Source organism: Felis catus, chromosome B4, assembly GCF_018350175.1.
Source record: "Felis catus isolate Fca126 chromosome B4, F.catus_Fca126_mat1.0, whole genome shotgun sequence".
Lineage (NCBI taxonomy): Eukaryota > Metazoa > Chordata > Mammalia > Carnivora > Felidae > Felis > Felis catus.
In genome coordinates, this window is record NC_058374.1 from 113,024,017 (window position 1) to 113,047,038 (window position 23,022).

General features: G+C 37.2%; 1 protein-coding gene across 2 annotated transcripts in view; it reads right to left on the reverse strand.

The window, feature by feature from the left end:
* The window catches only part of DCN (decorin), a 42,153-nt gene that overhangs the window by 17,201 nt on the left and 1,930 nt on the right, over nucleotides 1–23,022 (reverse strand). Inside the window, exons 1-3 of one of the 2 annotated variants that reach the window (XM_003989111.6) lie at nucleotides 21,537–21,690; nucleotides 20,528–20,774; nucleotides 5,536–5,648 (exon numbers count right to left, since the gene is read on the reverse strand). In XM_003989111.6, the coding sequence (XP_003989160.1) occupies nucleotides 5,536–5,648; nucleotides 20,528–20,741 (327 nt within the window). In that variant the 5' untranslated portion in view covers nucleotides 20,742–20,774; nucleotides 21,537–21,690. Of the gene's footprint in view, nucleotides 1–5,535; nucleotides 5,649–20,527; nucleotides 20,775–21,536; nucleotides 21,691–23,022 lie in introns of those variants that run through there. The other variant, XM_003989110.6, reaches the window with a different exon arrangement.

The following is a 23,022-nucleotide window of genomic DNA, read 5'->3' on the forward strand; positions in this document are numbered from 1 at the left end:
TGCACAGGGACAAAAAATAAAACAATGAGAACTTACACTATCAGAAATGCAGAAATACTTTCTGAAGGTAACAGCTGGTAGGTTAACCCATGTACATCCTCATGTTGTTCCCATTATTCGACTAATTAAACCTTATCACAAGTAACAATCTTTTAACTGATCCTAAAAGACGCATGGGTTGGTTAAGACAAAATCCCAGGAAATCCCAAAGCGTATTACAAAAAATTCAAACACTCGCCATGGTTCAAGTCATAGGATATTAGTATTTACAAGCAAAATGTCCAGGAAATCAGTAAAAGCAGAGCTAGAAGAGCGGTCTAAGAGGAGCTGCATCGTTGAAAGACACCCAGCATGGCAGATGCTTAATTAATTATGAAGAAAGAGGAGAGCATCTATTGCCATCTATGGAAGAAAACTCTGAAAGCTTGGCATCAGTAAATGTATTAAACATGGTCTGAAAATCTGCTTATTTTACGTTAAATGTCAAAACCTATTATGCAGAATCACCCTGAGGTTGTATTACCCGTTATTTCAGCCAATAAAATATTACTTTGTTCACTAGGTAATAATTAAATAACACCTCTACCTGTGAGCACGTCATAGTACTATCCGCCGTTAAGTTTTAGTGGCAGTAGGACACTTGCCCCAATTATTTCTTCAGTACACTGGGAATAATAATAGCACCTACAGGGGGTTATTGTGAGAGTCAAAGCACAGTGATGCACATGGACTTCTTTGCAAAGCACTTTTCAAATGGCATTGCGGGTTGAATGTTTTAATCCAGTGGAAATCACACCTGCTTTCAAATTAAAATACATTTGAAAAATAAATATAAGCTATGAAAATTTCGGTCATAATGAGGTAAACTTTTAAGAGCTATATGAGCTAGAACTTCACATAAAACAGATCCACAAGCGAAAACAAAGTTATTTGTGTATATACAGTATTGGCAAAGATGGTTGATGTTAGTTCCATGCACGCTGATACCTATTTAAGAAAGCACACTCATAAAATAACAGGCAATGACAAGATTGTAAGATAGGAATAAACTAATTACATTGGCTAACGCCAAGGGCCAGCAAAAGCAGAGAAAGAGTCAAAGGTGAACCTCACGTAGTCATCAGGAGATCAGCTAATGAAAAGAAGGAACCTCTTCCCATAAACAGCCTGAGATGATCTCTGAAAATGGTTCACCTCTCACTTGATCCAGAAAATCCTACAAAATCATGCAAGTCGAGACAATCAAATCTTTGTGTTCACTTTAAAAACGCACGTGAGATTTCCCAGGACACCAAGGAAAAGCCACCGATTATCTGAAGGATGTCACTTTGCAGAAGCCACATGTGCCATCCTGTCACTACGATCGTGGAGTTGGTAGCTGTGCCCAGGCCAGAGAGTGAAGCTGGACACAGGTGGCTCAGAAAGAGTGCCGAGTTTTTACTGAATATGCTTAAAAAATGCAGAGAGTAGAGCTGAACTTAAGGGTTTAGATGTAGATTCTCTGGTCATTGAGCACATCCAAGTGAACAAAGCCAAGATGCAGAAGTTAAACTTATAGGGCTTATGGTTGGATTAACCCCTACCTGAGATAATCCTTACTGTAAAAGAGCAGATTCCTCTTAAATCAGAAGAGGAGGATGCACAGAACAAAAAGATATCACAGAAGAAACTGAAGAAACAAAAACTTACGGCCCAGAGTCAATTCTGCAAAAGATAAACGCAAACAAGAGTGAAAACAGAAAGAAAAGGAAAAGAAAGAAAGAAAGAAAGAAAGAAAGAAAGAAAGAAAGAAAGAAAGAAAGAAAGAAAAAAAGAAAGAAAAAAGAGAAAAGAGAGAGAAAGACAAGTAGAATCGACTCATCAAGACTTTGCTAAGAGGTGAGAGAAGTCAGAGGAGAAGAGAACTTGCTGCTTGCGGGCAGGAAACGACTTGAGCATCACATAAACTAAAATCGAAGCATAGCCTCAAAAATCAGCACAACCTACTTCCTTTCCTTGGTAACTAAATAAAAAGGGATCTAGCCTGGGAGGTATGGGAGAGGTGATGAAAAGAAAACAGGCAATGGAAATGGAGTGGAAGAAAGAATAAAAGCATTTTCACCACCTTCATCCAAGAAGGTGATCGAAAGTTACAAACTTCCAGTTAAATGAGGGCTGGGATGTAAGGTACAACATTACGACTGCAGCCAACATTGGGGTATGGTATATTTGAAGGGTGCTAAGAGAGTAAGTCTTAAAAGGTCTCCTCGTAACGTCACAAGGAAAAATACATTTTTTTCTTTACACACACACACACACACACACACACACACACACACATATATATATTGTCCAAGAGGAAGGATATTAACTAAACTTATTGTGGTGATCACTTTGCAATATATGAAGTCACGATGCTGTATACCTTAAACTTATACAGTGCTGTGTGTCAATTATATTTCAACACAATTGAAACAAAAAAATGTTAAAGCCTGACTTCATATTATTTCCCCAAAACCACTAATGCAGGTTTACTCTGTACCAGGTATCGTTTTAAGGGACTGTATGGTTACTATCATATTTATAGGCAATAAATGTACAGAGTCAATTCAGAATGCTCTCAAGTTTAGATCTCAAGATTTGGCTCTTGTTTGCTGTGTGACTAGGGACAAGTAACGGAATAAGTAACCTCTCTGTTCCTGAGTGTCCTCATCTGTATAAGGGAGTTATCAAGAGTGTCTACCTCATAAGAAGAGTTGTAAGAATTACATAAGTGACTGTATATAGGTATTAAGCCTAGTATGTAGTAATTGATACACGAATGTTCGTTATTATGAAACTTTTGACAATTTTTTTATTTTTAATTAAAAAGAACTTCCTTACTAGATTTATTAAGCATTTATTCAAAGGAAATTTATTAAAAGTTGGCATTGTAATACTTAATTTTCCATTATTTCACAGAATAATTATGTTTTTTCTATTACATATAAAAGTATTATATTTCTGTAAGTATAAAACTACTCTTGCACAGCATATACTACTCATTATGAGACACACAGTTTAAATTGATCAAATTATTGAGGAAAAAAGGAAGCTTTCTGTTAAATCCTTTCTATTTTAATCTTTGCTAAATTTTCATTTCTCTTCTTCCTTCTCATTCAAGCGTGCCTTTCCTGGCTGAAATTATAGCATTTATTTGCAAAATAACAAGTTTAGAAATGATCATGAATGAAAGAGTAAGAGAAAAATAGCTGGTTAACATTCCCTGAACAGTTGGAAGCTCTAATAAACTCTTCCTGTCTTCAATGTATACTTTGAAGTAGAAGGAAAGAGATTCCAAGATAGTAGTTGCCTAAAACATACTGAGAAGGAGACATGGAAAAGAAAGAACATCTTATTACAAATGCCAGATTTAATGAGAGTGTCACAGAAACTAGATAGCTCTTATTTAAGGCTATAAGGAGGTCAAACAAATTATTCAGATTATACTTAAACATACAGTAATTTGAGATTAGAGTAAGAATTCTCCTTCCTTAAAAAAGTCCCTTTAGGGTGAAGTTATAAAAATAAAATGAAGCCTTTAAATTTTAGCTCATTGGAAATAACATTAAACTTTTCTTAATCTTCTAACATATTCAATGACAGTTTGAAGAGTCATTGGCAAACTGTGTTGGTATCACCATCGGCTCACTCCGAGTGAAAACATACCATGAAGGCAGAGAAAATGTGAGTTGGGGCTCAGGTCCGTATCTTATCAGTAGAAATGGATCCCATTGCTTCAAGATCTGAGATCTCTAGCTCATGCCTTATCTTCACTCTTTGCAGCCTGTAACTTTCCCTCCAGCCAACTCCTGTATCTGCTTATTTTCTTTGCCTTGCCTGTCCTTTCACACAGAAAACCCTCTTTTCTTCTCTTCCTTTCAAAATTCTGCTAACCCTCTAGATCCTTTGTCCAATATTCTCTCAAACACTAACTGGTAACCTGATGTAGGATATGTCTGATTGGACTCTTAGTACCCATAACATTATCTCTACATCTCATAACTATGCAATTCTCTCCCTTTTTTTTCTGAAAATTCTAATGCTTTACATTGTATTTTTAATGTTAAGCAAAACTCTGCTCCCCTGAAATTTCCACTCAGTTGCCAATAGGACAATTCTGTCACTTTGTAGTTGAAGTAAGTAAATTCAATTTCTCTTCTCCAATATGGCCCTTCATATATGTCACTAGTGACCTTTTTTCATTCAATTTAGATATCCACATCTCTGTCAACTGTGCCTATAAGAGATGATTTCCAGATTCTTTATCCCCATGATGATCATTCTGAAGATACTTAAAGGTTAACGCCCTTCTAAAAATGTCTTGCCCAGGACCAGACTCAATACTTCAAGAGGGGCCTACAGTGAGGTGTTTGGCATTTATTATGGACATTGAAACCCAGCTTCTTTATAGTAAATGTGCAATGATATTCTGAGGGGAGACTACATTCTACTCATCCCACAGGTAGAGAGCTGGACTAAAAATACAGTTCATAGGGATTCTGATGACCTACCTGAAAAGGCAATGCACTTTCTCTTACAGAAGGCTGCCTTAGCAATACTTAACCCTATTTGATTGGGTTGGTCATTCTCCATTTATAACGTACTTTCTTCCAACTACAGTTATACTCATTCTTTGTTCTTTGTGACCTTCCTCTATGTCCTGGGAAGTGAACTTGGAAACTGCCTAACCCAGATGACCCTAACCTCTGACCTCTCATTAGGTTCATCCATAGGAGACACTGACAGGAAATCAGGAGGTGGGAATACAGTTCCCCACTTCTCTCAAGGTGGGCTTGCATACTTCATAACGCTTTGTTGGCTCCTATATCCCTTTGTAAATAGTCCCTTCAGTAAAGCCTTCTCTGTGAACCCTTTTGAGAGTGCCATTAATTTTCTGCTGGAATCCTATCCGGTACACTGGATGTGTGACACTATAATAATGACAATAAAAGCACAGATACAGATAAGAATGAAGCATGCATACTCCTGCATACAAAGCAAGATCTAGATATATAGATATAGATGTTTGGAGATAGAATTATATTTACTAAGTAAAACATGGATGTTTGTCCCTTTTTCTATTGGTGCCAATCTTTGAGCCTTTAAAACACTTGCACCTCTTAGAAAATGAATGAAAGAAAACAAAAAGAAATAAATGAATGCTAAGATCGGTGGTCCATCTTGTTCGCCTAATGAAGTACTATCTAACTGGGGAGATAAAGACTTTTATTCATGAAACATAAGAGAAGATTAAGATATATATTTTTAGGAAGCAAATACTAAAGATATATGGGGTATATGCAAGAAAACTGGCTGACTTTTAGGGGTTAATGATTACGATGTTTTGCTCCCCTATCGCTCCCTAAACAGAGAATTTAATCAACACTTATGTGTTGATTTATTACCATATAGTACTCCAGGCCTTACCTGAGTTTTGTTTTGAAAAATCTTCCGAGTCAGATCTTGTTACAACTCACAAACCAACCAACAAACAAATACACAAAGAGTCCTTACATGAAGGTTCTTCAGGTTCTTGAAGTCTCCATCTTTGATTTCGGTTATTTTGTTGTTTTGCAAGTCCAGCAGCGTAGTGTCAGGAGGGAGCTCTTTTGGCACTTTTTCCAAACCTTGCGTGAGAGTAAAAGTGATGTATAGTCAGTAAAAGGGGCACATGACTACAGAATCACAAAGGATGTGTTTGCAAAGAAATCAGTGTTACAATGAAAATTTTACCAGTACCATAATTTTCTTCTTCTAGGAATTATACCGACTGTAGTTTAAAATATCTGCTTTATTTTTCCCAAAGAAGTCAAAGGATGTATACAAAGGATACATATATATAAAGGTTACATATATGTATATTCAAGTATAAATAAACACATCATCTTCCCCATGTAATTACTTTTCTGAATAAAAGTAAAATTTATATTTTGTAAGAGAGTGGCTCAAATTTCTCAGTGCACATTGTTTTACCTCACTGTTCTTGTTTTAACAATCAATTCCTTTGATAAATGTTAAGTGCAAGCGACCTCTAAATCTATACTTTCTACATAAATATACTATGAGTAGAGAAGAGCTTCAGCCAAATCATCAAAGATCCTTTAGACCTAACATGACATTGCCACAGATCTACATTTAAAATGCCTCTCTTGGGGCGTCTGGTGGCTCAGTTGGTTAAGCGTCAATCTCGTGCGGTTCGGGAGTTGAAGCCCTGCATCAGGCTCTGTGCTGACAGCTCGGAGCCTAGAGCCTGTTTTGAATTCTATGTCTCCCACTCTCTCTGCTCCTCCCCTGCTCACACTCTGTCTCTCTGTGTGTGTCTCAAAAATAATTAAGATTAAAAAAATTAAAATGCCTCTCTCTCTTCCATTGGCTTTGTTTCATATTGGTGTAGGTCGTTAAGCAAAAATTTGATATTCTATTGACTCAAATTCATGTGATCATTTCTGTATTTTAGGTTGTATCACGTAAATCAGAAAAGTTGTTTAACCTCTCCATCATATCTGAAACTTGAATTCTTTCATTCATTCAACAAAGCTTTACGGAATACTTCCTAGACACCATCAATTTATTAGGCCCGGGGGACACAGCAGGAACAAGACAGAAATTGTCCACATCCCCACAGAACATATAATTCAATGTTTTCAATTACAAAGAAAATTTCTACAGGGACTACAACTGCTATGTTGCAAAGGTATCTTTCCAATTTTGAATTTTACGGAAGTACAGACTGTGGAATTACCATTGCAGTCATAGTGCTATATTCATGTCTTCCATGAAAATTGCAGAGAATATTCCTGAAATCACCTACCTTCTAAGTTCTCTGCAAATAATTTTTTACTTACATTGTCACATTATCAGAGATCAACTATCATTATAAATTTAAATAGCAAAATGCAGGCGATGCTAAACACGTATAAATATATTCCAAGAACTCACTACAGAAACAGTTCACAGAGAAGTAACAAGAGTGAAGTGTTTTCAGCGATGAACAGCTATCTTGTAGGAGGATATTTAACTGCTCTATGCAGTCATGATTGCTGCCATTTTCAGAAATGTCAGATTGATAATTTCATGCAATTAGGAGTGGTAGGCTTCTGCCAAATCATTGATAATTAGTGTTCTCCAACCAAGAAAAGACACATTTCCTTTCCTTTGGAAAAAAGTTCCCATCTACATTTCATTATTAGTCTGTGGGCTTCTCTGTCAAAGTTTTAATCTCCACTTATGCTTACGTTTATATATTATTGAACTTAAATCCTAGTGACTCTCTTAACATTTGTTTAATGCCAAAGTGCAGATAAATGTCAGATGTGGAGAGGAAAAAAATGATATATCTACTTGGCTAACAATTTTGATTATTTTGTCCTGGAATTTTAAGAACTGCTTGAGGTGAATTATATACGTCATTTTTCTGAAGATTTAATGTCAAAAAATCTTCAGGCTTGTGATTTTTGCATTTTAGTGCTTAGAAAGTCATTTTCTCGATTAAAATCATAACCCTACCATCTACTCTGAGCTACTAGTAAATTTATATCTATTTGGAGGATTTTATACATCAGTATTTTTATTAAAGCTTTCTACTGATGTTGCTTTATACTTTATAAAAACTGAAAATATGTTATCTTATTTAACTTACATCAATCTGGCAAGATAGGTAAGGCTGTAGGGTGATTTTACTTTTCCAGATGATTTTTAGAAAAGGCTTCATGCCGTGAACAACTCACATAAGAGGGTCAAAGTGCAGACTAGAACACAATTTTCCTGTATCCCCAACAAGAGCTATTTTTTTTAAAAAAAAATTTTTAATGTTTATTTAGTTTTGAAAGGAAGAGAGAGAGACAGAGCATGAGCAGAGGAGGGGCAGAGAGAGAGGGAGCTGTCAGCCCAGAGCCTGATATGGGGCTCAAACCCATGAACCGGGGATCATGACCTGCTCTGAAGTCTGATGCTCAACAGACTGAGCCACACAGGCACCCCAGAACTATTCTGATGTCAGATGCAGTCACATATTGTACATTTAAGGTCTAGACAGGGCATTGAACTTGCTCAACAACTAAAGGCAGAGTACAATGGGGACATTATCCCAGTTATGATTTCTTAAAATGTCACAAAGGAAAGGACCATTAAGTAACAGCTTATCTATGATTCCCAAATGCTGATCAGAGAGACACTACAATGAGATTCCTACCAGTCTACATCAAACAAAATTCGACAAAAATAAGTGCAACTGAGTTTGTTTTTAATGTAAATTACACACCCACACCCACATATACACAAACACACACACACATTTCTGAGACTAGCATCTGCCTCCATTTCAAATATACCTTCTTAAAAAACTAATTCTGATAGCAGATGGCAGGTTGTTGTTACTTCGTTGAATTTGGTTTTGATCTTACAAGAAATTAACTTGTTCAACATTCAAAACTTGACTTGTCCCAGAAATTAGGAAACTTCTAATATCGACCGAGGCTGTCTTTTATAGGTAATTTAAATTTAATGGAGTTATATGGCTTGTCTAAGGCATCTCATGTTTACCCTAAACCAAGAACAAGGTGACATGAGTCCTCACTCTAGATCTACCTGACGTGCCATAGATGTATGTAAACACGGTACATGTTTTTTTTAAAAGATGCTGATCTACACTGTTCCTTAAACATACTGTGCTGATTCTTAAATACTTGTTTTTATTTACAATTTATGTTTTATGGAATATTCCACCCACTCAAGTCCTTCTAGTTTCATTCTAATAACCCCTTAAAGTGTGCCCTTCACCCCCTCCTCTATAATATTCATCCTAACCACACCAGATAACAGTGACCCCTCTGCCACAAACTCCTTATGTATAATCTCATGAGGTATTGTCCTGCACTTTAGTTTTCTTTCTTTTCTGTAAATTCTGGGCAAGCAGGAACAAATGACTATATTTCATGAGAGCTGTGGTCTTACTGCTTTACACAAAGGTAACTTGTTGATTGATTAGTTGGAAAATCATTATCTGTCCTGCTGTCCTTGGTGAAATGCTCATGGTCATGACTTCAAGATCTTTTCTGCTATGTTTTGTTACAATCATCTCTTTGCATCCTGCTTTCATAACGGTTCTTACTTTCCCTCGGAAGTACTAGAATACAACTGGCTATAATAATCAGAATTTTCTTTCTGATTCTTGGTTTAGCTAGAAACATTTTAGTAATGAACACTACCATCAAATATGCTGTCCCCATTATCTGCACCTGAAAACTGCTCTCAATTTCTTCTGTGTCTATGACATATTTGTGAGGAACCTTTGTTCACATATGTCTGAAGTATACCACCTTTTCTGTCCCACGTGGTAACTGATACAATGGTAACAGTTTCTTTGTATGACATATATTTCTCATGGGAAGAGATCAATTGTAAACCCTTGGATGGAGGAACAGACCCTCACTTATAGATAAGTATTATCAAAAACAATCAAGCAAATAATGAATACTGAATCTGATTAAGCCTGTAGATGTAACTCTCAATTTACAAGAGATACAGAAGTCAAAGGTATATGCTTAAGTCTATTAAAGAAATGGATTCAACAATGTCAATTAAAAAAATGGGCAGAAGACATGAACAGACATTTCTCCAAAGAAAGCATACAGATGGCCAGCAGATACATGAAAAGAAGCTCAACATCCCCCATTATCAAAGAAATACAGATCAAAACTCCAATGAGATATCACCTCACACCTGTTACAATGGCTAACATCCATAACACAAGAAGCAACCAGCATTGGTGAGAATGTGAAGAAAAAGGAACCCTCAAGGACTGTTCGTGGGAATGCAAACTGGTACAGCCAGTGTGGAAGACAGTATGGAGGTTCCTTAAAACATTAAAAATGGAACTACCTTAGGATCCAGCAGTCACACTACTGGGTAATTACCCAAAGAATACAAGAACACTAATTCAAGGGAAGCATGTACTCCTGGGTTTATAGCAACATTATTTACAATGGCCAAGATATGGAAGGGGCCCAAGTGCCCAGTGATTAATGAATAAAAAAGATGTGGTGTATACACACACACACACACACACACACACACACACAAAGGAATATTATCCAGCCATAAGAAGGAATTAAATCTTGTCATTTGACATGGCATGGATGGATCTAGAGAGTATATTGCTACATAAAATAATTCAGTCGGAGAAAAACAAATACTATATGATTTCACTCATATGTGGAATTTAAGAAACAAATAAGCAAAAGGGAACAAAAATGAGAGAGAGAGAGAGAGAGAGAGCAAGTGAGAGAGAAATAAACAAATTCTTAATTACAGAAAACATACTGATGGTTACCAGAGGGGAGGGGAGTGGGGGGATAGGTTAAATAAGAGATGGAGATTAAGAAGTGCAGTTGTCTTGATGAGCACAGGGTGATGTGTGGAACTGTTGAATTCCTATACTGTACACCTGAAATGAATATAACATTGTATGTTAACTCACTAGAATCAAAATAAAAACGTAAACAAAAATAAAGAAACGGATTCAACAAAATCCCTATTTCCTCAACAGATAAACCACAGGGGAAAGTAAAGAAAGGCTTGTTTTTCAATCATTTATAGTTTACAAGACTTAAAAGCTATTTTTTTTTAATTTTTTTTCAACGCTTATTTATTTTTGAGACAGAGAGAGACAGAGCATGAACGGGGGAGGGGCAGAGAGAGAGGGAGACACAGAATCAGAAGCAGGCTGCAGGCTCTGAGCCATCAGCCCAGAGCCCGACGCGGGGCTCGAACTCACGGACCGCAAGATCGTGACCTGAGCTGAAGTCGGACGCTTAACCGACTGAGCCACCCAGGCGCCACAGAAAGCTATTTAAATAATTGCAGTGTATGTACTTCATTTGGATCCTAATTCACACAAACTGTAAAATTAAACATTCATAATATTTACGAGATGGTTGAAAATGTGTACACTGAATGAATCTCAGATGATATTAAGAAATGATCTTAAATTTTAGATGTGATCTGGTTGTCATGATTGTATGAATTAAGAGCTCTAATCTTTCAGAGAAACATACCGATACATTGTCGGATAAAATGATAGGACAACTGAAATTTGCTTTAAAATAACATGGAAGGCAGAGGCGCCTGGGTGGCTCAGTCAGTTAAGCATCCAACTTCAGCTCAGGTCATGATCTCCCAGTCAGTGGGTTCGAGCCCCGCATCGGGCTCCATGCTGACCGCTCAGAGCCTGCAGCCTGCTTCAGATTCTGTGTCTCCCTCTCTCTGTGTTCCTCCCCAGCTCGCACTCTGTCTCTCTCTGTCTCAAAAATGAATACATTTTAAAAAATTAAAAATTTAAAAATTAAAAAAAATAATATGGAAGGGGAAGGTGGGTGGAGATACATAGAAAAATACAGGCATTAGTTGACAGTTGTTGAAGCTTGGTGATGAATGTACAAGATTTCTTATTTTGCAGATTTTGTATATTTAAAAATCTTCCTATAACCTTTTAAATAAGGCTGTTATTTGAATTTTAATCCTGGTTCCTCTTTTTTGATCCTTAACATCCTTGGGTAAGTTGCTTAAGCTGTCTATGCCTCAGTTTTCTTACAGCTTTCAAAGAAGTTTTGTGAGGATTCACTAAATTGTCCTACAACATAATTTCTTACCATCTTGCAGAGCAGGGCCTCAATTACTGGTACCTACAAGTATTTTCAATAAGGAGACAAAAGGGGGCCGCTCCGATTATCTTGCTGATTATTAGTCTGTAAATCTGTGGCAAAGTGACTGTTTTTCAGGGGTTTTTCCCTGTAATCAATACAATGATAACACGTATTATCCTGGAAGCTGACATCCGCTCTGCCTATGTGTCACACACACATTTTTCATTTATAGTTCTTACTCCTGGGTTGGCTCTTCTTACCAAACCCCGTGTGGTCTTGTTGCATTCATCCTTGCTCCCATGACGTTCAAAGTCTCTAAAGACGTTCACGGTCTTTGATGCTCAAGGTCTCTAGAGAGCTTGTCTACAAAGCCCTGCCTTTTGCTGGTATCTCCTCATTTCAGGAAGCACATGTTCCCCAACAACTAACTCGGCCTCCCCAAAGCTGCTGCTGGTCCATTTAACTATATTTTAATAGTGGCATTATGCTACACTCCTTTGGCAAATTCGGAAAATTTCAGTCATTTTTGCATTGGGCTATTTGTTTTGGTCAACATTATCATCTTTAGAGTCAGAGTGACTTCGTCTTAACATCAACTCGGACGCCAACCAGAGATGACTGGGACCTTTAACTCATTATATTCACGTATATAACGCTTCTACTTCTTGATCTTAAAACGCTGAGCATGAAGTAGACTAGGGTGGAAATCCTAACGTTAAAGATTACTTTGAGGTGATTAAAAAACTTTTTAGTTAAAAATTGTTTACTTGAACTAAAACTAATCTTCAGATAGCATACAAGCAGACAGTTGTTCAATCTTAAGTATATTTTTATCTCAAGCTTTTAAATTTAAAAAAAACCCTCAAATTCTGTCTTTATATATGATTTTATTAACCATCTATGATTTTAACTAAACCATTCCTACTGATACTGATGAATTTTATGTTAATTCCTAAAACTATATGGAAAGTAAGATGTTAAACATTTTATTTTAGTTTAGTTTAGTTTAGCTTAGTTTATTTTAGTTTAGTTTAGTTTAGTTTAGTTTATTCTCATATGAAATTTATTGTCAAATTGGTTTCCATACAACACCCAGGGCTCATCCCAACTGGTGCCCTCCTCCATGCCCATCACCCCCCCCCCCCACCCCCTGTCAACCCTCAGTTTGTTCTCAGTTTTTAAGAGTCTCTTATGTTTTGGCTCCCTCCCTCTCTAACCTTTTAGGCATTTTAAATGAAATACCAATTTTCAAGGTAAAACTTGCTTCAAAAAAGATATTCTACAGGGGTGCTGAGGGGTTCAGTCAGTTAAGCGCCCGACTCCTGTTTTGGCTCAGGTCATGATCTCACAGTTTGAGGGATCAAGCCCCATGTTGGGCGCTGTTTTGACAGCATGGAGTCTGCTTGGGATTCTCTTTCTCTCTCTCTCTCTCTCTCTCTCTCTCTCTGCCCCCCCCCACTTTCTCTGTCTCTCTAAAAAATGAATAAATAAGCATTTTATTAAAAAAATACTTCTACGATGGAAAAAAACTATGAAGATATGATTCAATGCCTTTCTTAAACTCAAGTAGAAAGTTTCAGTAACTATGAAGTAAACTTGTCAATTTTCATTATCATTGATTTGACCTCTTACGTAGTTAAATAATGACCTTCACAGGGACATGTAATATCTGTGGAGTTTCCACATACAATACATAACTTATGCCTATGTTTCTCATTAGAAACATGTATAAATCCAAGTGAGCGTGTAGAAGGTCACAGTTTTCAAAGATGACATTAATTATATCTCCCATCTCATATGCTCTTATTCAATAACAATAAAAAGATGAAGTCCAATCCTCCTCCTTTCGAACCTGGGCTGGCCTTACAATGTCTCTATGACCTAATGGAATGGGCCAGAGGAGACACGGCGTGACTTTTGAGGCCAGGTCAAAAAAGGTTGTCCAGCTGCTACCCAGTTCTTCTGGGAAGCTTGCTCTGGGAGCAGCCAGGGGCCATGTAAAAAGCCTGTCTAAGCTGAGACCACCCTGCTGCAGGGGCCATCGGAAGCACTCCAGATGACAGAACAGCTGGGCTCATAGGCAACAGCAGCAACAACTGCCAGTTATGAGTGAGCTGTTTTGGGTGTGCTAGACTCCCCATGGCCCCGGCCCCAGCCAACACCTGACTGAAATGCAGGAGAGACCCCAAGTCAAATCTCCTGTCCTTAAATAATGAGCAAAGCAAAATTATCTTTTTACGTGGTCAAGTTTTGAGATAGTATGTATTCAATAATAGTAACAGGGACAGAGTGATTCTCTCCATTCAATTATTTTTCAATGAGCTTCCTTTAATGTGATTCTAAATTTTCCATTGAAATGCAATTGTTTCTAAGGTTAGTCTGAATTATTTATTTGTTCTCCCAAATTCTGTAAAAGGAACTTTATCTTCATTAAAATAGGGCTATTTGTTAAAGTAAATAAGATTCTACTTAAGATATTACCAGAAAATCATTTCTGAAATGAAGGCTAATGACAAATCGTACTTTTTTTTTTCTAGTTGCCCCAGTGATGAATAGCATGGTTCTCTTAGCAAATGTCAGCAATCTGGTAAACTGCATGTTGGACAAAGGCCAGGTTGCCCTAAGACATCATGCTTTCCCCCCCTCCCCTGTTCTGTGGCAGGGGTCCAAACTGCACAATTTATTCTTGTTGACTGCCAACAATATTTTTTAATAATGCTGTCTTCAATTTAATAATGAAGACAATAGTGATACACTTCAGTTTTTGGCACATGACAGATACAACAGGTTGGAGTCTCAGTTCCACCAAAAACCTTTCTGTTCAAGGCATACATGTTTCCTGATTCCCCTCTTAAAAACAGCAATTTGATTGTGATGGCAGTTGCACTGGGTTTCAGAAATAGGAGATTCCCCTTTAATTTGATTCTCTTTTCAAATAAACTCAAGGAAGGTTTAAGCTTCCTGATTCTATGGCCATCCTCAAACAAACAAACAAACAAACAAACAAAACAACAACCAAAAAACAAAAATGCTGTGCACCACAGCTCCAGGACTCCTAGTCAGCCATGTTTTCTCCTTTTTCCAGCTTGATAGAATCAAGAATATTGTAGAATTATGCACTCATCCAAGCACTAGGTCATGCATATATTCACTTATTCATTCGTCAGGCAATTATTGATGTTTGAGAGCCTAATAAGTATAAGGCATTTTGTTGAGTACAGGGTATACAAAGTAAGTTATCACTATACTTTCCTTAGGGTATTGGAAGGAAATGTTTCAGTAAATAAATAAAATATACTGAATAACTACTATATATATAATATATATATATATAAATATATAAGAATAATCAAGGAAAATATAGATTATAGTGTAAGCACAGAAGTAGACAAGCTACAGGAAAGCAATCTGCCAACTAAGTCAAGGATTAATTGAAACTTGACTGTTATAGTGTAGTTGCTTCAGGGCTTTCTCCTTTTATTGAGACTGGAATGAAAAGTGGATTAATTCTCCTTTATCCTTATTTTCAAGGAAATATATAATCTCTTTGCTATTCTCTGAAGGAGAAAAAGTTAAGATTAGAGGGTTCCCTGCATTTCTTTTGCTCAGGGAGTTGATATTCCGGTAACCTATTCTCAGCCTGTCCTCTGGAGCCAGGATGATCTTGCAGAGGAGAACACATCACAGCTGCAGTCTGACCAAATGCCTTGATCTCACACAGCTGCCTCTCTCTCCCTCCTGGGACTGAGAATGAAACCAGGGATGTGTCAGTTCTCAGTCAGCTCAAGAAGACAGATGCTTCCTGTGGCTTTCTCTGACTCCTTTCTTCCTCCTCCCCATCTTTGACCCCTGATGTCAGGAACCTCGGCCATCCGAGTCGCATGAGAATTCCTCTTGCTGCATCTAAAGATCTGCCATACTCCACCCTACCCAATAATAATTTAGGCAACCCACTGGGCATGCTCGGTGCACAGCCTCCTTCCCGCACCATGTCTTAGACATACGCTTTGGCTGCACCTGAAACTCCCAGTGAGGGTCACCCATGTCCCTGCTGCTGCCACAGAAACTATAAAAGCAACTGAACTTCCAGCATTCTCTCTGCCCCTCTACAAAACAGCCCTAACTTATTCTTCCGAGTTGATTTCACAGAGTAAGTGTAATGGTTCATTTACCTCATGGGTAAAATTTGCTTCTGGAAAACCAGTTTCCCCAGACAAGAAACAAGCTATGGCATATATGTCTCAAGTGGTGGCCACTAACAAAATTTTCACCAGTTGAAGCAAAATGATCAAAAAGAAAAGTAACTCTATGCAACTTGAAGGCTTGTATTTTTTTTTTTGCTAAGATTTGTTTTAAACTAAAATATCCTTTGCCATATGAAGTACAGTTTAGGAACCAGTAGGTATTTGTACTGCTTTTACAGGGCAAAATAAAATGTTACATCTTCTGACATCATCTCTAGAGAGCTAACTAGGTGGGTTGTGAATCATTTATGATTATAAAATAGTCAAATGTTTCATTGTTCTCCACTTAACCAAACCCCTTTTATTCAAAGGAATAGTGTTTGGAGAAGAGTGAACTGCTTGATAATTGCAGCATTTTCTAATTCATGTCTGCTTATAGCTGGAGGTGATACAGTGCCTTTGGGAGGCAGGGGAGAGAAGGTGTTATTTTATATCAATCTTGACAAGCCATGTACTTCTTAGAGATTCTCAATTTCAAAGAAAAATACAAGAACATTATGAGGAATGGCCTCATGTGACTAGCCAACTTTGTCTGAAATGGTAAGCTAAATACAACAGAATGGTAGACACTATTACAAACATTTCTATTCTTACCTAACGAAATGGGATCTATTCCCACTTACCCAATGAAAGTTGCAAAGTTACAGGTAGTAAATGGTAAAGCAGAACTTGAGTTCAGAGGTATTGAACGGCATAACCCAAGTTCTTTCAACTATTAAATAATTTTAAAAGGTATTTAAATTCTTTTCAAGTTTGCTTATAGGAAATGTATCGACAAGGATTATTTAAGTTTGGAAGAATAGTCAAAAAACAATGCTGATTCTTATTTTACCTGCCAGGGTCGATCTGCCTTGTAGCAGCAAGATGAAACGTACCAAATAATGCTACCTGGTAACATGTGAGCCAAAGACGAATGGTTACCTGATAACACTTGGGCCAAAGAGGATACGTATAAGTAAGGGGACTGTTTTCCTGCAAGATATTAGGTGCGTAAAACAGAACTTCCAATCACAGGATCAATATTAGAACATTTGGAAAAGATTTCACTAAAATGAGTTACATTGGTGCCTTTTTGATTTTAAGGGAACTCATAGATTTCAAATTTGCTAAGCTTATGTTTATTTTATTTTTGTAATAAATGTTACATTTAAGAGTAAATTGCTCTATGTCTTAAGAGGAAAAAGAAAGAAGGAAGATAGAGGTTTCATAAAATTCTGATCCAAACTGCAATTACAAGAAAGTACAAGAAACTCAGCCAAACAACTTGGCCAATATCTATGGAGCATTCATTATTTCTTGGACAGGTTGAAATATGCTTACTTTCTCAATCCTGGAGGCTATAGAAATAATAAACATGCGAATGAAAATATATCATAATGCTATTCAGATACATTAGAATGAAGGATGAAAGCAGTCAATGTGTCTTCTTGAACCACCTCGAATTTTCCCATGGACTAATTATTCAATTGTAACTTCACAGTTTTAACATCTCAGCTTTGAAAGAACTGTTTACAAATTTGATGCCATTTAACTTTGTTAAAAATACTTCTTAGTGGCAAAAATAGTCAAATGTTTTAATAAGAAATGTTTGCTTCTGTTAAACATTGTTTAGATGACAAAGGCCTACTGTCCTTCAACACTGTAGGTCCTCTCCCCTCATTAGAAGCTCTGGCAAGGATAATCCTTAAGAAAACATTAGCCTTTGATGCAGATAAGCATTCACATTTCTCGTTCCAAAGTGCATTACATTTTTTTTTCCTCTGTTATAATAATTCAAGCTTCATGTTCAGATCACTAGAAAATTTAAACCAAAAAATAAACTGCATTGCCTTTACTATGAACAAGGTTGCCTATTTCTCCTTCCTTTTTTTTTCTTTTTTACATATCTTTCAGCCTTTATTCCATAGAATCCTCATTTGGAAAATATGTATTGGGGCACCTGGGTGGCTCAATCAGTTGAGCGCCCAAGTCTTGATTTCAGCTCAGGGCATGATCACACAGTTCGTGAGTTCGAGCCCCAGGCTGGGCTCCATGCTGACAGTGCAGAGCCTGCTTGGGATTCTCTCTCCCCCTCTCTCTTGCCCCTCCCCCACCCCCCTCTCTCTCTCAAAATAAATAAATAAACACTTAAAAATGTATTTTCTGTTTTAGAAATATCTGACCAAAATTATTTACAATATATTTAAATATGAATTTAACAGAAACTAAAAGTAACTTAGATGAGACCATTGCTCATGGGAACTCAGTTCTCTTAATTATATAGGGTTTCCCCAAACAAATCATTATCACAATGTTGGCTACTTCTTTGGTATATAATGTCAGTAAACCTTTTACAGGAAAGACGTGCACTCTGGGCTCTTAGATAAAGGTAACATGTAAAAAATTTCCTCATCAAAAAACAACTCAAAATAAACAATACAAAATAATAACAAGGACAACAACAAAGCCGTATCATGAGACGCCCAAGTCAATGAACTTGATGTTTCCTGAGACTGGATTTTTCTGTTTAGTTTTGAGAAATAGCCTTAGGCCTTTTTTATGAAAGACCAGTATAAAACTGTCTTCAATGCTTTCATCAGAGTCAAGCTTTATAAACTATTTATCATGTGAGCAAAATAAAGCCACATCTATGGAAAAATAAAACCAGTGAAGTGACCAAAATTTGCTCCTTAAAATTATCAACTGTTCATTGTTGGTATTATATGTAGTGGGAATAATCATGAATCTTTTTAACGTCGTTACGAGAGGCCAAGTGAGATTTAACGTGTATCACATGTCTTAGGAACTTGGCCATTTAATAAATTTTTTAAAAGTCTACCACTTGGGGCACCTGGTGGCTCAGTTGATTAAGCATCTGACCCTTAATTTTAGCTCAGGTCATGATCTCATGGTTCTTGAGTTTGAGCCTCACATCAGTCTCTGTGATGGCAGCACGGAGCCTGCTTGGGATTCTCTGTCACCCTCTCTCTCTGCCTCTCTCTGTCTCTCTGTCTCTCTCTCTCTCTCTCTCTCAAAAATAAATAAATAAACATTAAAAAAACAAAAGTTTACCACTAGTATATCCATCATATGATGATTCCTCTGTTCAGATATTTTCATCTCCATTATTTTTCTGCCTATATGAGTAAGGCAGGTAATCTCTAGATGCTTATAACAGTTTCTGTAGAATTTGATAGCAATCTAATCCCCCTTGTAGTGAATATACAATTCAAAAAAGAAATAATCACCACTAATATAATATCAGACCCACATGAATAAGGACCATATTTGTCTTCCTCATTCCTTTCTTCCCAGGGCTTACAACATTGTGGGGTCTCAATGTATTTGCTGAATGAATACATGAATCCAGTGGAATTATCCTGTAGCCTTTTTAAAGCCTTCTACACACTTTAGTGGGGAGGGGGTTAAATGGCTATACAATACGTCAGCACTGAAAAAGCTATCTTGAAGTGTTTGATTTTCAGTTGTTAGTATTGAACATGTTTTATGTTTTCCTGGGTTCTAGTTTGTAGTTTATTCCAACTATAGAAGTTAGTGGCAAATTTCCCTGCAAAATATTGCTAGAAAGCGTGTTCTGAATAAATACAGAGTGTTGAAAAGAAGTACCCTACTACACTATGGAGTTTCTCCTGTAAGGAAATACTCCATACCCCATGGTAAAGTCATTCTGTGGGGATTTTTTTTCTTTATTTTTCCTTATAATAAATGAACCGAGAGAGAGAGAGAGAGAGATACAAATCAACTGTCATGTCAACTACATTCATTCCCCTTTGGCCCATCTGCTGGGGCCTCAAACTTTCTGGAGATTTATCTTTTGAGTGTATTGCTCTTGGAATTCCCAGGCCAAATTTATCCTGAAACATGATAAATCAAAGTGTATACAGTGTTGGGCTAAAGTTATACGTCTCGTGATTATATTGGATATTTACACCATATCTTGGCTGTAAAGATTGCTTTTGAAACTTTCCAATAGAATATAAATAGCTAGATTACAGAATGCCAAATGTAAAGCCAAAACTAAGACCCAGAGATTAAGGGAGTAGTTTGGTCCTTGAAAGATAATTTTTTGTTCTAAAACTTTACTTGTTTTACTTCTGATAACTCTACATACTTTACAATTTAGTAATGTTCAAACACCGTTATCTGGGCTAAGCCAAGAGTAGAGACATCACCCACGTCTTAATATCTAGTATTTCTTGAAAGCAAATCACTGAATTAAAATAAGCCTTCACTTTGGAATCATAGGACAGTGATTTGTTCAAAATTTTATTTCAAAGAAGGGGGACCATGAAGCTCAGAAAGATTTTTCAAAACGTGATTTGTCCAAGATTGTGCAAGTGATGGAGCCCCTACTTTAAAAAAGGGAAGAAAACAGTCTCCTAACTTCAAGGCTACTTCTTTCTAAGCTATTCGGCTTCCTCTGCTTCTCCATAGGTGGCACTGTCTCTCACATTTGGAACTGCGGGGATTCAAAATGAAAACGTTTTAACTCTCAAGGAAGCCCATTCCTGTGAACACAACAGGGTAGGGGATATGTTAACTAACTATTTGAAACAAACAGGAACAAAAAAATAGAACATAAAACAAGGTAAGGGAAGAGAGCCTCCTGCACCTACTCACCCAAATCAGAACACTGCACAACTCGAAGGTGGCACTGACAGCGGAAAGGACACACTGGCCCCAGAGGCTCTAAATCAGAATCAACAGGAGCGTGCTCTTCTGGGCCTATCCCAGAAGCCTCATCTTCTAGCATAAAGTCAAATAAGCCTCTCTGTTGGAACGGCCCAGCCCAGGAAACTTGTGCAAGCAGGAGAAAGATGATAGTTGCCTTCATGATTTATCTCATGTATTTTCACTGCCAAGGAACCTGGGAAACAAACGAAAGGTTTAGAGGAGTAGCACTGCCTGGTTACGGTGTTATCTCTGATATGACACCCCATAGTAGAGTGAGTGTAAAGCATAAAAAAAACCCATATTTCATTTATTGTTAGGAAGCCGAATATTGAAATGTGTTTGAAAGGTACACAATAGACTACCTGGCACAGCTATTTACTTATGTAAAGAAATGTGAATGTTCTTGAAATCTGCTTGCTTGAATCTGGAGTCTGAATTAAGGCAATACATATTCACATCATTTGCAAAATCGTTAAGATGATAGATCACGTTGGAATTTTCAATGCTCATTCAACATAAGCCATGCTACGGTCAAATAAAATTTCATCTATACACATGAGAGATCTCCAATTCCTGTGTCTGGAAGCCAATCTCCTCTCTCCATCCCACTGTATTTATCTTGGTCCAGACCTTTCTCATCACTCCCTGAACTTTCACAAGAGCTTCCAACTGGTCTCGGCCTTGGCCTTGAAGATTTCCTCTACTCCAGGCCATCTTCAACTCTGCTGCCCAAGTCATGTTCAGAAAATCAGATTTCGTTGTATTTCTATTCTACTGAAAACTCCTTGTTGACTTCTCAAGGCTTGCCCATCAGGTCCACATCCCCTTTGCTGCAAGTGAGACCATTCACAATTTGGTGCCGATGTTTCAAGCCCTGTTTCTCTCCATTTCCTCTCCACTCCGACCCCCACCACAGCCCTGACACTCAAAGCTAATTGCCCTTTAAAATACCTACCTTGGGAGAGAGTTGTAAAGATTGAATGAGATAATGGACTTCCCTTGTGTATTCCCTGGCTCATCCACACAGGATGCTGCTTCCTCCCTCTTCTGTGTCCCAAAGCACGTTGCTCTTACCTCTTTTAAAGAACTTATCACATTATACTGTAATTTGTTTGGCGTGCTTGGTCTGTCCCCCCCCCCCCCCCCAGCTAGAAGATGCACTCCTTCAGGGCGTGTCTTATTATTCTTTGTTCTGTACCCAGGCCTTGCACAATATTTTGCACAAAAATGACTCAATTGACCATCAATTTATTAACAATACACGTTATTCGGTTTGTTCCAAGCAACCAGTCTGATTTTTTAAAACACAAAGTTATATTTTTTCAATAGCAAATTTCTAGCATGAGGAAGGTAACCAATCCAAAACTTAAATTTGGTATAAGCACAGTTTACTTTTCAAAATAAATCTACTGACCAGTTTCTCAAACTGATCATTTTTTTAAAAAAACAAATAAACATCTATGGAAAATCCTACTGATTTTTATATGACTCCCATGTTACCTGGTTTTTTGCAAAGAAACAAAAGTACAGTTTTGACAAATGCACGTACTTCTCCATTCATTCAATAAGCCCTTTAGATTTATATATCTGTTGTTGAATTTGTTGTTTTGTTAGCTGAAGTGAACTAAATAAATCTTAACTGACAAAAAGTAGTTGATCATATGGAGAATAAGCAGTCTATTTTTGAGCTGATATATTTTAAAACACCACTGGAAATGTTCTAAGGATTCCAAAAACACATTGTAGATACTATCTTTAGTTTTGCCACATCTACGTTGAATTGTACACTTACAAGGAACATATTAAAGCTGCAAATTCATAACTAGACTTACAGAATGATTTTTTTCGTCAGCAGCCAATGGTAGCATATGCAAAAAAAAAAAAAAAAAAAGGAAGGAAGAAAGAAACCCAAAAAACAAACAACAACAACAAAACAAGCAACTTTGTATGCCCTGACCTTAAGGTATCTAAGGATCTTCTGGAAATTCTTGGCTAGGTCCACTAGAGAGGGAAAAACAGTTTTTGGATTTCTTACACTTTTGTTCTTAGTTTCTACTTCTTACTGAGGTGTGTATAAGGCAGCACATATACAGAACGGGTCGTGGCTTTTCATTTAAAAAATACCACAAAGTTTATTATTCACGCTGCCCCTTTAAATTTGGTATCAGGTTTTCTCTAGGAGTAGGTTCCCACTCATTTACCGCATAGCCTTTTTATGGAGACCCTATTGTTTTGGCAGTGTTTCCTTGGACTGGATCTCAGGGAGTGGTTTTTGGTCTGTTTCACATTAAAATGCAATGTTTACGGTTTACCACGGTTTGCTAGCCTTGCATATTTAATATCTTACAATTTTAGGAGAAAAATGAAGCAAAGTAATTGCAGATTTAATAAATAGCAATGCGAATTAACGCAGATGTTGCCTTGTGATCTTTTCTCCAGAG